The sequence below is a fragment of the Artemia franciscana genome, chromosome 12 (assembly GCF_032884065.1).
Source record: "Artemia franciscana chromosome 12, ASM3288406v1, whole genome shotgun sequence".
NCBI lineage: Eukaryota > Metazoa > Arthropoda > Branchiopoda > Anostraca > Artemiidae > Artemia > Artemia franciscana.
The window spans coordinates 19,950,864-19,967,092 of record NC_088874.1 but is presented as its reverse complement, the minus strand read 5'-3'; the positions used below and the strand labels follow the sequence as shown (position 1 = coordinate 19,967,092).

Here is a 16,229-nt window from a genome sequence, read left to right as displayed (position 1 = left end):
ATAGTCGTATGAAAGTAAGTAATGTCAAAATTAAAACCATTGATCTGATCAAATATTCAGGGTTTTTGTCGAAACCTGGTGGATTATAAGACTCAGTCATCAATTGAATTACAGGTACATAAGATAACCTAATCTAGCCTTACCTTTCTATACATCATTGGATGGCTCTAAGAGAAGCAGAACGGTCAAATTATTGCTGTATCGGTAAATTGAATTTAATGGACCGAATTATATTGTAAGATATGCCAATCTCTATGTCTCAATTTAAAATTAAATAAAAAAAAACGAGTTTTAAGTTTAACTAATGCAAGTTTGAATTTGGCTCACCTCGTCTATTTTTGACGATTTTTGGGCTACAATTCGACACTCTATATATTTACTTATGCAATAAATATTAATAGCAGTTACCCTTTACTCAATCGGCTTCAAATGGTGATTCTTCCTCCCTTGGTAGTTTTTTTTTCAAAACTTGTTTTGAAATTTTCGGTTACTATGTTATGGAGTTAGTTCTTTAAGAAAGTTATTAGGTTCCATTGTATGATTTATTTGCATTTCAGACTAATACCTCTAACGGTGCTGGTCACTTTGTACAACCCTCTTCTTTTGGAGCCAGGAATAATGCCCTTCGTATTTTCATCCACGAGCTATTGAGAAGAGATCCTGATGCTCTGAGGGTAAATTTCCTATTGATTATTTTCCTTTTATCTTCATTTAAACTTTTGTCTATTCTTTCTTTACTTTTCAATTTTCTTTTATATTAAATTTTCTTTTCATTATTTTCCCATCATAATCTTTTTTTCAATCTTTTGTCTTTTCTTCCATGATCGTATTATTTTTTCACTATGAATTACCTTTTTATTGTTTTATCATTTACTACTTAATATTTTATTATTCATTATTTTCCATTTCATTATCACAAGCGGCTTCTAACTGGGAGTACACCTGTCTCTGGGGGCAGAAGCATTGCCAAAAGTAATATTTGGGAGTGAGAAACAAAGTGTCCCCCATGCTAAAATAGTAACTTTCCTTGTTTTACAAGCCCATATATTTTCGAAATTATAATAATTCAAGCTATATAATAATTAGAGAACAATATTCGAAATTATGATAATTCAAGCTATATTAGTAATTAGAGAATCCCTAGTTGTCCTTCCTTCCTCAACCTGTGGAACAGAGTTCTCTAATACTTTGATTTTACTTTTAATATATTTTGATATATTTTAATATATTTAATAAATTTTGATTTTGAATTTTAATGTATGATTTGAGAACAAAAGTAGAACCCTAGGCTTCTATTCCACTTCCAATATTTTAGCGGAGAGGAAGTCAAATTGTGCCTCGTTTGAACTGGAATCATACTTTGACTTGAAATCTATGAGATCACACTTCTAAACCTCACCCATAATCTCTCAAAAACCTCCCCCCCCCCCCGCCAGTGCCAACTTTTAGTGCAATAGTAAGTACAAGGTGACTTCTTTGCCAGAGCAAAGTGGGTTTTATGGGGTCTCCAACACCACCTACACCATCAAAATTTCATATGAAAGATATACCTGTTTTTTTTTTGTTACTACAAGCATGGAATTTATGGGTCAATTGAGTTGGATCTATGGAAAAGAAGGATATTTATTTTCAGAGTCGTGCACCCCTTCTCCAACTTGGACCAAGAAAACTAAAAGGAGGGATTTTTGGAAGATTTAGAGCATACCTATTTTCTATACGAATTATCTGTTTAAATTTTAGCTGAAATTTGGTTTACGAATTGCAAATATCAAAGAGACTTCCCCAGAGAACTACCCTACGGCTTTTTTTTGTCTAGAAGTTAGCCTATTCCGAAGTTTGAAAACTCTGTGATTCGACTGGTGATAAAGGGGTGAACTCTGGTACTAATTCTAGTGGTCCTAGAATATCGTTTCAGGCTTCATTCAAACAGAAATCAAAAGTTTTATTCCTATATTTCAGCGAAAAAAAATTGGAGGGCAACAAGTTTTCCTTCCTCACTCCGAGTTAAACTTCCTTCCTCAACCTATAAAATAGAGGCCTCTAATACGCTGAATCTCATGGTGTGCTTTTCATTAAGATTTATTGACTTTTAGAGGGTGTTTCCCGCTTTTTGCTGAAAATTAAATAAAAACAACTAGTTTTTTTAACTGAAAGTAAGGAGCGACATTAAAACTTAAAACGAACAGAAATTACTCCGTATATGAAATGGATTGTTCCCTCCGCAATCCCTCGCTCTTTACGCTAAAGTTTGACTCTTTGCCACAATTCTACTTTTTAAAGCAACTAAAAACTTTAGCGTAAAGAGCGTGGGACTGCGGAGGAGACAACCCATTTCATATACGGAGTAATTTCTGTTCGTTTTAAGTTTTAATGTCGCTCCTTACTTTCAGTTAAAAAAACTAGTTTTTTTTATTTAATTTCTGAACGTTTTTGAATTAATGCATGTTTGATTTCGCACATAAATTATTGAAATGAAATTAGTATATTAATTTTTTTTTTTGGCTAAATGGCTTTCTCTTAGTTTTGATCAGACGATTTTGAGAAATACGGGGTGGGGAAGGAGGCCTAGCTGCCCTCCAATTTTTCGGTTACTTAAAAAGGCTACTAGAACTTTTAATATTCAACGAACGTTTTTATTAGTAAAAAATATACGTAACTTAAGAATTAACTTACGTAACAAACTTTTATATTCTTATATTTTTATTATGTGTACGAGGGGGTTTGTACCCTCGTTAATACCTCGCTCTTTACACTAAATCGTAAGTTTTGTTCCAATTCTTTAAGAATGACCCCTGAATCAAATAGGCCGTAGAATAAATAGTTGAAATCACTAAAAATGTTTTAGCATAAAGAGCGAGGTATTTATCTCCTCCTAAATACCTCGCTCTTTATGCTAAAGTATTTTTAGAACCCTACATATGCGTAATAATCTCTGTTTGTTTTAAATTTCAATGCTATTCCTTACTTTCATTTGAAAAAACGTTTTCATGTTAATTTTTTCATTGTTTTTTTTTATAGTAATGCTAGAAAATCCTGCGCCCTTTTCATTGAATTTTTTCCCCCATGGCATATTTCTCCAAGGAAAGATCCTCCCAAATAGCCCCCTCCCTCAACCCTACCCCCAAAACCAAAAAAATCCCCCTGAAAACGTCTGTACACTTCCCAATAACCATTATTATATGTAAACACTGGTTGAAGCTTGTAACTTGCAACCCCTCCCCCAGGGAGTGTGGGGGAGTAAGTCATCCCCAAAAACATCGTTATTAAGATTTTCGACTATGCCAAACAAAATGGCTATCTCAAAATTTTGATCCGTTGACTTTGGGAAAAAATGAGCGTGGGAGGGGGCCTAGATGCCCTCCAATTTTTTCGGTCACTTAAAAAGGGCACTAGAACTTTTCATTTCCGTTAGAATGAGCCCTCTTTCGACATTCTAGGACCACTTGGTCGATACGATGACCCCTGGGGGAAAAAAAACAAAAAAACAAACAAATAAACACGCACCCGTGATTTGTCTTCTGGCACAAAATGCAAAATTCCACATTTTTGTAGATAGGAGCTTGAAACTTCTACAGTAGGGTTCTCTGATACGCTGAATCTGATGGTGTCATTTTCGTTAAGATCCTACGACATTTAGGGGGTGTTTCCCCCTATTTTCCTAAATAAGGCAAATTTTCTCAGGCTCGTAACTTTTGATGGCTAAGACTAAACTTGATGAAACTTATATATTTAAAATCAGCATTAAAATGCGATTCTTTTGTTGTAGCTATTTATATCAAAATTCAATTTTTTAGAGTTTTGGTTACTATTGAGCCGGATCGCTCCTTACTACAGTTCGTTACCACGAACTGTTTGATAAGTAAAAATTTTCTCAGGCTCGTAATCCTTGAAAGTTAAGACTTAACTTAATGAAACTTATCTATTTAAAATCAGCATAAAACCTGATTGTTTTTATTTATCTTTTGGTATCACAATTCTGTTGTTTTTTTTTTTTTTTTTTTTTTTAGTTTCGTTTACTGTTGAGCTGGGTCGCCCCTTACTTACAGTTCGGTACAAAGAACTTTCTGATATTTTCATAATTCTGGGATTTTGAATGAAACGTAAACACATTTGAAAATTCTATAAGCTTTGAGTTAGATTTGCAATTTTTTAGAAGAATGGGAGATACAAGTTTTAGGTTTCCTTGCTTTTAGATTTTTCTTCTTTCTTTTTAAGGGTAAAAAAAAATACACTATATGGTTGAATATTGTCTCTTCATTTTGGTAAATAGAATTTAAATTATGAGGGTAATACTTTGGACACACGTTTTGAAACCAAGGGTGTATCCGAGGAGGAATTTACCAGGTTTGAACTTCTGCTGGATTTTTCGTATGGCTCTTAAAAACGTAACGACATAGCCCATAAAGGAATTGCCGTTGCGTTAAAAAAATAAATAAATTATAATCCCCCGCTCGGACCGAAATTCTGCCAATTTCCTTTTCTCAAATATTATTTATATCAATCTTAGCTACTCTTCCCTACCTACTGTGAGGTAAATACTCTCTCCCTAAATGATAACAGTGAATGAGGGCTTGAAGATTCTGTCTTATTTTCAAAATCATTAGACAAAGAGTACGACTTGCACTCTTTTGTGTGGCAATGATCTAATCTGTGATATCAATTGAAGGGGAAGGGTATATGCCACCAGATTTTTTTGTGTTTTTCCCTAGATTTTGGAGAAATCTCTTCAGGGATATTTTCATTTAAAAATTCTTTCTTTTTGTATTTTAATTGAAAAACGGTAATTACCCCTCCCTCAGACATTTACAAATGCTCTCACTCCAAATTTTTGTGACTTTACTCTACTGGGTTTAATGACTACAATTACAGAAAGAATCTGCAAAATTGCAAAATATATGAAATTCACACTTTACTTATCTGTGAAACCAAATTACAGGCTTAGTCTGTTTAACATAATAAACCCGTGTCTATTACAATTAGCATGGTTAGCTTATAGAGCTCAGAGGAACAACTATTAGGCATAAATATTTTATTAATTAAATGTATTAATAAAGAAAATATATGTTCTAATTTTTGACTGAGTGACCCCTTTGTAGTTTTCCAATAACACTTTTTCTATCTGATTTAGTTGGAGCAACAAAAATAATTGTTCGTAGTAATTAATGGTAAGTAAATAACGGTCCTTGTCAATAACGGAAGTATAAGAGCCTAATTATTGATAATGTTAAAACAAAGAATCAGCTTTTTATGGTAATCCTAAATATGTATTTGATTATTAGTAATTAGTGCAATTCACTAGAAAGTCTATATACTTATAGAAAACTTCTTAATAAGGGCTATTTTGATTAAATATATGCCTTCAACTTTTGCTTGCATTGCAAGAGTACCCATGAGATAATATATAAAGTCGCTATAATTAGAAGTATTTCTCCTGAACGGAATGCTGCTTCTTAAAACGAACAGATATTATTACATTTATGAAGGGGGTTGTCCTCTCCTCAACACCTGGCTCTTCACGCTACAGTTTTTCGAGACTTGAAAAAAAGTTATTTATTATTTTAATTAAAGGACCATTGTGTTTTGGTAGTCATTTTTAAAGAATTTGGAAAACATTTAAACCTTAGCGTAAAGAGCAGTGTTGAGAATGGGGGTAACCACCCTCATATACCTAGGAATATCTGTTCGTTCTAAGTTTCAATTATTTTAATTTTTTAATTGTTAAAATAAATTATTTTTAGCAAAATTTTTAACAAAACTTTTAACAAATGTTAGAGTCTAATTTTCTAATTTAGCTTACCTGCTCACGGGAGAGGGAGAGAATCCCTTCAAGGTAGATCCTCCCACCTCAACTGTGGACAACCTGCTTTCCGTATAGCTCTAGACAGTTGGCTGAAAAGGACAATTTTTGGTAATCTATCATCCTTTATCCGCAGATTGTGCCCTAGCTATATCTACCTTTCTCTCATTACAGCCCTACAAAGCGGTATTTACCTACGATATTTGCACCACCTACTGTTTGAAATACGGTCTGTCAGAGGGTTTCATTAGTTTATTTAGAATGATTTATTTACGTTTTAAGCATGATTTTTTTTTTTCAATACTTCTGCTCCCCTTTGGTTTAAATTAGTTCTGTACTTATTTTAAAAAACTTCTTTTGTTGAAACATCTTCTGTTTGTTAAGTTAAAAAATTAATTTCTGTAAGTTTTGTTGATATTTTTTTTATTGATGAATAAAAGCAAAAAGATTTTGGGTTGCTCTTCATATTCTGGACAAAATTTTGCTAGGAATTCTAAAAATAGCTATATTATAGAACTACAAATGGTTGGGTACGGGTACTAGTATTTTAAAAAATGTGAACAATTTTGGGAATTTTTGGGGGGTGAAGCTGTTCCGTCGTATCTACTGTTACAACCTTTGATATAGACGAATAATGATCAAACACTTCGTTGTGGGAATTTTTTTGTGTGTGTTATATTTTGCTTTAATAGCTTGTTTGTTTACATTTGTGCATTTTGAGCTAGTATATTAGCTAATATAGTTCCAATTTGTTGTAAAAAAAAAAAAAAGAAGATGAAGAATCCCTGACAAGATTTATTTCCCGTTGCGATTTCCTTGGTTCTGAAACTTTTATTGAGGTGTCTTCACGGCCTGAAATTTTAATGAGATCAAAAAAGAGATCCCACTAAGAATATAACACACTAATAACACACACTTTCAAACTAAGATTAAATACAACCATTTTTTTCAAACATTCTTTGTCGCTGATGAGCTCCCTTCGGTCAACAAATCAAAATTTAGTATCTACTTGTCCTTTCCGTCCAATATTCCCTCACAGTTTCAGCTAGGTCGCTTAAGGCGTTAATCTATACCATTATCCGTATATGAACTATTGAAGACGTCTCATTCTGATATCCTGGATGGAGATAGTGTCATTTGATTTAGCTCAACATCACCTTCAATATTTACAAAAAGTTTCAAATATCTTAGCCGTTCCTGCCGTATTGCAGATGAACCATTTTGACACCCTGGATGCATACAGTTCACCAATTTAGTTCAACATCCCCATCGGCATTCCCTCAAGACAGAGTGTTTTTTGATTTAGTTTAACAGTTCTCTCAACTTTCGGTGAAAGTTCCCACTTAATACTCTTAAATGTTCCCGAGTTATTTCATATATTCCATATTGACATTCATAATGCACTTAATGTCTCCTGAATTAGTTCAATATACCTCTCGATATTCACTCGAAATTTTTACTTAATGCTGTTAGTTGTTCCTGAAATATTATAAATGCGCCCTTTTTTTCCCTTTATGTTCACAGTTGCTTTTGACTTTGTTGTACAATGTTTGTTTATTCCCTGAAAGTTTCTACTGTGGTCCATGGAACTTCCTGAGATACTGTCAATATGTCTTTTTGGCAACCTTGATGCACATAGTGCGTTTTGATTTTGATCAGTACCATCTGTACAATTATCTGAAAGTCACCTTAATACCCTAAGAAGTTGCTGAGATATTTTTGATATGCCCTTTTTCAACCTGAATGCAGGTAGTATCTTATCGTTGAGTTCAATTTGCTCTCTGATCATTCCTTGAAAGATAAACTTGATATCAAAAGCTGTTCGTGACATGTTGCGGATACTGTCTTTTGACAATTTGTTCGGGATTTATCTCAACATGCACCGAAGGTTTCAGCTTTATACTTTAAGCAATTCTTGTTATATTAAATCAACTTTAAGCGATTCTTGTTATATTGTAGGTTCATCATTTTGACGAAATGGATACACATAGTGTCTTTCGATTTAGTTTAGAATCCTCCCCCAGCATCATCTGAAAGCGTCTACTAAATACTCTTAGCCGCTCTTGATATTTTGCAGACGCGCCCTTTCGACTACTTAGGTGTATATAGTATACTTTGATTTTGTTCGACACTCTCCTCACCAATGATTGAAGGTTTCAACTTAATACCCTTAGAAATTACTACGATATTGGAGATGTGCTCTTTTGACTACCTGGATGCACATATATTCTTATGATTCAGTTCGATTTTCTTCTCAACTTTCTCCTTAAAGTTTAAACTTAAAACCCCTAGCTGCTCAGTTATTGTATACTAGCCATTTTGACAATCATGATATTAGTCTACTTTCATGTTTAATTCCTGGTCTGACATGTTGAGAGCCAAAATAAATGGACAATATCAACGCGGCCCGAAAATCTCTGGGACAGCACTGCAACGCAACTGTGACCATGACTGGGGTTTCATTCGGAACCGGTTTTAGACTGATTGGAAACCAGTAACATCTGGATTGCCGCGTGGTTTGGACCTCACTTCCTCAAGGCCATGGTCACACAACAGTTGTATGCGCAATCAGTTAGCAATTCTAGTCTCAAAAAAGTTGCCCCGTGGCCGCTGGGCCTTAGTCGCTCCTGAGCCGTTCTTGATAGTGCAAATGCGTCTTTCTTACGACCTTGTTACACGTAGTACACCTTCCTGACTCTCATACAGTTCACCACCCTGCTCACCATCCCCCAAGACCTGACTAAATTGGATTTCGAAGGATTTCAATAAAAGGGGTACCAGAATTGATAATAAGTAAAATACGCTTAGCTACATATATATATATATATATATATATATATATATATATATATATATATATATATATATATATATATATATATATATATATATATTGTATAATATTTTAGTTCTTCACCACTTTTTCGATGGTTTTATCTCCGTGGGGCTCTTAGAAAATGTAAATTTTTTAAATCACACCTTATCTACCCATGAAAGTTTTTGCCCAGAAAATTTCTTTTCCGCCAAAAACTAATCCATGCTACCCCCGCCCCTCCTTAGGTAGTACTCATTTTCACATTTAGCATTTATCTTGTATTGACTAATTCAGTTTTAAGGAACACATTTGTATCTGTGCTTTTCCTATATCACAAAATGTTCCAGGAAAGTCTAAAAGGATTTGTTAATAGCAAGCATAATTACATGTGAAGAAAAAAGGTCTTGACCAGACATCGCAACCATCTTGAGGTTTTCGCTCTTGTAATGTATTTAGCCAGTCTTCAAAATTTATCCTTCTATAAATTTTTTAGTTCGGAAAAACATATTGTCTATTGTCTGCAAATGATTGACTTTTCTTTTCTTTTCTAGATAATGAAGTAGCTGGGCGGGCAGTAAATTTCAGAACTCTCTGTATAAGCCTCTTCTCTGTTGCATTCGTCTTTTTGTGTATAGACGCTTATTTTTACATAAAAAGACAGTGCAGCAGAACTGGTTTCTTATAATTTTTAAATAAAAAAAACAAGGGTTCTAAACCTCAAGTTAAATAGAATTTCAGAAAAATTCTTGTATATTTTTTTTTGCTCCCCTTTTTATGTTTTACTAAAAAAATAGAACCCTCAAAAATTTTTTAATCAATTTTGCTTCAATTTTTTGCTCATCCTTCACCTAATGAATTTACTGCTCATTGAAGCTGTGCAATTATGTGGCCTCTGCTCCTGCCAAAGAACCTCTTCCTGACTCAATATACAACAACATTTTTCTATTTTATATTTTAATATAAATTTAATCAATAAAATATTGTTTCTTTGTATTCTTGCAAACTGCTTGTTGTTCTTAGAGCTAGGGATAGTTCATAGGGACGGAGTACAAGATAGAGAAAATTGAAAAAAATACATAACTATGTTTATCAAAACAATTTATGAAGAGCACTTACTATACACGAACAACTATTGTATACTTTCAACGCAGTAAGGTCGTGGAAATATGGCATATATTTTATGACATTTTACAAAATGTTGAAGATTAGCAAAAAAATATATAAAACGCCCTTTAAACCGTTGATCGTTGAAAAAACGTTATACTTTTGACTGTGGGGGAGACCTGTACTTAACGCTTTCGGTCTCTAAAACTCATGAAAATTTGGTTATAATGGCTTTTGAGTTGATTGTAAATCGAAAGTAACTCTAGAACAAAAGAGGTTATAGCATTAAGCGTTAATTAATTATAGCATAAGTGCAACAGCATTTTTCATAAGCTTGCTCTTTGGGAAACAAGTTCTTTCTGCTGTTGTAATTGAAAATACCCTTTATAACAATTTTTTGCCGATTCGAGATATAAGGCTCAACCCCTTTTTATAGATTGTTGGCAACAGCAGTATTTTTTTAGTAATGACTTTAGTGCAATCGGGCTGTCTAAACATAGGAATTGACTATCCCTTGTGAGGTGTTTCTTTACCTACCGTAACGGTGATACTAGTATATAGCTAGTAAGAATGGTGGGTACCCAGAAGAATATCCATTGACACCCTGTTATATCTCTAGAAGCTGTATTATTAATCCTTTGGTGGAGTAAATTAAATAAAAAAAACTAATTTTTTTAGCTGAAAGTAAGGAGCGACATTAAAACTTAAAACGAACAGAAATTACTCCGTATATGAAATGAGTTGTCCCCTCCGCAATCCCTCACTCTTTACGCTAAAGCTTTAAATTATTTTAAAAAGTAGAATTGTGGCAAAGAGTCAAACTTTAGCGTAAAGAGCGAGGGATTGCGGAGGGGACAACTCATTTCATATACGGAGTAATTTATGTTCGTTTTAAGTTTTAATGTCGCTCCTTACTTTCAGCTAAAAAAATTAGTTTTTTTTATTTAATTTCTGAACGTTTTTGAATTAATGCATGTTTGGTGTTGGCTCTCCGCACATAAATTATTAAAATGAAATTTGTATATTAATTCTTTTTTTTGGCTAAATGGCTTTCTCTTAGTTTTGATCAGACGATTTTGAGAAATAAGGGGTGGAGAAGGAGGCCTAGTTGCCCTCCAATTTTTCGGTTACTTAAAAAGGCAACTAGAACTTTTAATTTTTAACGAACGTTTTTATTAGTAAAAAATATACGTAACTTAAGAATTAACTTACGTAACAAACTTTCATAACCTTATATTTGTATTATGTATACGAGGGGATTTGTACCCTCGTTAATACCTCGCTTTTTACACTAAATCGTAAGTTTTGTCCCAATTCTTTAAGAGTGACCCCTTAAAGAATAAATAGTTGAAATTACTAAAAATACTTTAGCATAAAGAGCAAGGTATTTATCTCCTCCTAAATACCTCGCTCTTTATGCTAAAGTATTTTTAGAACCCCTCATATGCGTAATAATTTCTGTTCGTTTTAAGTTTCAATGCTACTTCTTCCTTTCATTTGAAAAAACGTTTTCATGTTTATTTTTCATTGTTTTCTTATAGTAATACTAGAGAATCCTGCGCCCTTGTCATTGAATTTTTCTTCCCCATGACAGATTCCTCCAAGGAAAGATCCTCCAACATAGCCCCCTCTCCTCAGCCCCACCCCCAAACAAAATAAAATCCCCCTGAAAACGTCTGTATACTTCCCAATAACCATTACTATATGTAAACACTGGTCAAAGTTTGTAACTTGCAGCCCCTCCCCCAGGGATTGTGGGGGAGTAAGTCATCCCCGAAGACATAGTTATTATGGTTTTCGACTATGCTGAACAAAATTGCTATCTCAAAATTTTGATCCGTTCACTTTGGGAAAAGATGAGCGTGGGAGGGGGCCTAGATGCCCTCCAATTTTTTTGGTCACTTAAAAAGGGCACTAGAACTTTTCATTTCCGTTAGAATGAGCCCTCTTGCGACATACTAGGACCACTTGGTCGATACGATGACCCCTGGGGAAAAGAAAAAAAAAAAAAAACAACAAACAAACAAATAAACACGCACCCGTGATTTGTCTTCTGGCAAAAAATACAAAATTCCACATTTTTGTAGATAGGAGCTTGAAACTTCTACAGTATGGTTCTCTGATACGCTGAATCTGATGGTGTCATTTTCATTAAGATCCTACGACTTTTAAGGGGTGTTTCCGCCTATTTTCCTAAATAAGGCAAATTTACTCAGGCTCGTAACTTTTGATGGATAAGACTAAACTTGATGAAACTTATACATTCAAAATCAGCATTAAAATGCGATTCTTTTGATGTAGCTATTGATATCAAAATTCAATTTTTTAGAGTTTTGGTTACTATTGAGCCGGGTCGCTCCTTACTACAGTTCGTTACCACGAACTGTTTGATAAACAGCTTTCTATGAGCTCTGCAGAACACGGGCATTCATTTTTGGGAACAAGCTTTGTGTAAAATTTGCAGAGAAGTATAATTGAGATGGATGGCATTGTGTCCATAGAAGGTATAATTTCACCATGCTTTCTTGCCCAGAAGGAACAAACTCATTCGAGAATATCTACCGCGTGAATGGATGGTGAAAATATATTTTTGAGGAGATGGGATTAATCAATATTCTTTATAGCTTTACCTCCAAAGATGAAACCAGGGTGTTGCACGATCTTTGACTGACTAACTGATTTTTTTGTGTGTTCTCTCTGTCTTTGATTTTTGGAAACTGAACCTCTTGACAATAGATAACTTTTCTGTCTCCACAAGATATACCTGTGGGTACCGGGGAACCTAGGTTGTGTCTCCATTTCTAAGGACATTTGTCAGTATCAGTAAAAAAGTATAGAGAATTCTTTACCTCAAAACAGCGTCGATCTGAAAACACTGTCAATTAGTCCAATCTGTTTTAATGTATTGCACCTTGCATACGGTAAAGCCCTGCTTGTCCATAAATGTGGTCATGATAAAAGTTAAAAAATCAAAAAGAAAGTGTTCTCCACTAATATCTAATATTTGCACCATAATGCATTTTAAATTACATAAGCCGATTTTTTTCTGTTGACAAGATTATTACCTGCCCTTTAAATAAAAATGGTTAATGGCCTCTTTTGAATTATATTATTGAAAACAGGAAGTTTTGCATAAAAAGCAAAAAATTCAAACCAAACGAGAACCAAAAAGTAAAATCCAAAAGATAAGAGATTGCTAAACTCTTAGTTTGAGCAAAATAATTTTGATAAATCAAGCAGAAATCCATAAGAGAAGGAAACTTAAAATGAAGAAAAATGAAAAGAGTGAATGAAAGCAAGCTTAGAATGAACGTAAGTTGCCGTAAGTAAGGGTGGTGATGTCTAGTGCGGGCTAATCTACAAAAAACTTCAAAAATCCTCAGAAAAACCGGTAATTTAAGGCATTACTTGAAGTTTATTTTAGCTCTTTGGATACAAGTTTCGAGTAGGGACAATAAGAATGATTGATAAAACCCAGCAGACTAAATACGATTTTACGTTTTATTCTGACACAATCTTCATATATTAGCTGTCTTATAAAATAAAATTGAGTCTTCGTCAGTATGGATATATACACTGTCTGTGTCAACTAGAATTTCCCTGTGGACATTGAGATTGGCAAAGTCATTTAGCCTACTTTCAGACGTCACGTTTCTTAGGTATGTCTTGATTCTCCGAAGTGTAAAAGGAGCGCTCTGTTGTGCTGGTCGATACAGGTATAGTGATTAAAATATTAAGTAAGATATGGATGTTCGGAGAGATTGCTTTGCCACAAATATTTAGAAAATCAGTTGCATTGGCATGGTGTGCCTTGTTCCGTTAGAGAAATTTTTGCTAAATTTTTCTTTCCGCCATCAAACGTTTAAGGTGTTGTTTTCCAAATCTTCTTCATAAATTTCGATCAACTTCAAAAATGGCTCTTTCATCTCTTTACTTTCTTCACTATTCTGTGGATAAGTGTGAAGCAAACAGTGAAATCCTTTTAAAATATTCTTGTGCTTTAAGAGACGTTCTTCTATAAAGTTCTTCTATACTTTCAATCCAGAAGATGAATAAGTTAATTCTTTAAAATTGTTCTGTGCTTTCGGCTGAGACATTTCTTCTGTGTATCTGCCTGTCTACAATCCTTGTAACACTAATTGTAGTTCCATTCAATTTGGCCATTTTTGGAAATTTCCATTCAATTTGGCCAAAGAAAATAAAATCAGTGAAAAATAGAATGTTAAACTTTATTTTGCCGCGGGGGGGGGGGGGGGAGGGAAGGTGTCAGCACGCCATAAGTTGAACACCTTACGAATCGTGCATGTTATTTCAATATCTCTGGTGGGGTGTCCATATTGCTGATGGACGGGTTCTCTTTAGTAACAAACGTAGTGAGAGCCAATTCAAGTTTTGTTCCACTTTCTTTTTGTAGCTCTTTAATGTTAACAATGTTTGATATAGCAACAGGGCCCTTGACTGATACCTAGTGCTTTGCTCAATCTTTGACAACATTCTTTAAGGCCTACTACCGCTCTATCTCGATAGGTCCATAGAACTTGCTTGCTTGCTTTTTTTTTTTTTTTTTTTTTTTTTTTTTTTTTTTTTTTTTTTTTTTTTTTTTTTTTTACTGAACTAAGTATTTACAGTATACATTACAATATAATACTCTTCTGATTTTGTCAAGTGCCTGACAAAAGGCTCTTTAGAAGGGCAGTCCAGTAGACGTGAAACAAATATACCCTCATTCAAAATTTGATTCAATCCAAATTTCAATTTTCAACCCATCAACTAACAGTGGTCCCCCCAATTACCTAAAAAAGTTCACATAATACCAATCTATTAGCTTTACACAAGTTCATAATTTTTCCTTTTTCCATTTCAAACACCATAATTAGTTAAGACCTTTTCATTGTAGTTGCCCTGAAAAATTAAAAAAGTACATCAGCTTTGCCTGAAAAACTTTATTGAAGACACGGCTGAATGTGAAAATTGCCTTTGCTTTTGAAATTTATTCTGCTTTTTCAACTGGCTGCAAACTACCACGTTTTCTTATATTTTCTCATGCTGTCGATAAATGAGTTTCTCAAATTGAAATTGCTGGAACTCAAATAAGGAGAAATAATATGTAACAATATTGTACAGATATGTAAGTTTCTGAACCGTCTCTATTTGACAATACGGGAGAATAAGGACACGAAAAAAAAACGAAGCTATCCACAGCAAAAAAGAAAATAATAATTTTGCAAAAAAAATCTTATTTGAGCCATGATTTCAATGACGCTTTTTCAGGAAAAGACTTCGCGCTTCTGATTTTTTTTTTTTTCTTAGCAACTAAGCGGATTTGAAAATTGTTTCCACTCAACCATTTTGCCTAAGAAAGCTATAATAAAGAAAGGTCAGTACTTGGAATTCTAAATTTTTTTTCTTTTGTTGTCCTGTTGCCTTGCATTGTCTTGCTTTGCCTGCTTGGTCTCCGAACTTATTTAAGAAAACGCTCTAGTATGTTACTTTAAAAATCTAACCCAAAATACAACTCGAACCTTATTAGAAACTATATAGGATTAATCAAAATATAGCTCATGCTTTGTATACAAAATATTTTGTTGCTAAACTCCAATTCAGCTCAGGTTCGTTTTGATGGAAATTGGCATTAGGGCATTGTCAATAGTCCTTATCGAATTTACTTGCTATGGCGCTTGGTACTAACCAAGTGACATATAGCAATCGCCAATTCTGTCGGTCTGTCTGTCTGTCGGTCTGTCTGTCGGTCCCGGTGTTACTACTTTAGGCACTTCCAGGTAAGCTAGGACGATGAAATTTGGCAAGCGCATCAGGGACCGGACCAGATTAAATTAAAAATAGTCGTTTTCCCGATTTGTCCATCTGGGGGGAGTGGGGGGCCGGTTAATTCGCAAAAAATAGAAAAAAATGAAGTATTTTTAACTTATGAATGGATGATTGGATCTTAATGAAATTTGATGTTTGGAATGATATTGTGTCTCAGAGCTCGTATTTTAAATCCCGACTGGATCTGATGACATTGGGGGGAGTTGGAGGGGCGGAAACCTAAAATCTTGGAAAACACTTAAAGTGGAGGGATCGGGATGAAACTTGATGGGAAAAATAAGCGCAAGTCCCAGATACATGATTGACATAATCGGAACTGATTCGCTCTCTTTGGGGTAGTTGGGAGGGGAGTAATTCTTAAAATTTAGAAAAAATGAGGTATTTTCAACTTACGAACGGGTGATCGGATCTCAATGAAATTTGATGTTTAGAAGGATATCGTGTCTTAGAGCTCTTATTTTAAATCCCGACCGGATCTGGTGACGGGGGCGGGGAGTTGAGAGGGGGAAACCTAAAACTTGGAAAACACTTAGAGTGGAGGGATCGGGATGAAACATGGTGGGAAAAATAAACATAAGTCCTAGATAGATGATTGACATAAACGGAACGGATCCACTCTCTTTGGGGTAGTTTGTATTTCTGAAAAATTAAAAAAATGAGGTATTTTTAACTTACGAACGGGTG

The 16,229-nt window shown here is 34.2% G+C and overlaps 1 protein-coding gene across 3 annotated transcripts in view; it reads left to right on the top strand.

Moving 5' to 3' along the window:
* Positions 1-9,605, top strand: part of LOC136033820 (uncharacterized) — a 45,576-nt gene extending 35,971 nt beyond the window's left edge. For 2 of the 3 annotated variants that reach the window (XM_065714746.1, XM_065714745.1), the window contains exon 5: positions 558-950. In XM_065714746.1, coding sequence (XP_065570818.1) covers positions 558-761 — 204 coding nt within the window. In that variant the 3' untranslated portion in view covers positions 762-950. Of the gene's footprint in view, positions 1-557; positions 951-9,163 lie in introns of those variants that run through there. The other variant, XM_065714747.1, reaches the window with a different exon arrangement.
* Positions 9,606-16,229: the final 6,624 nt, after the last annotated feature.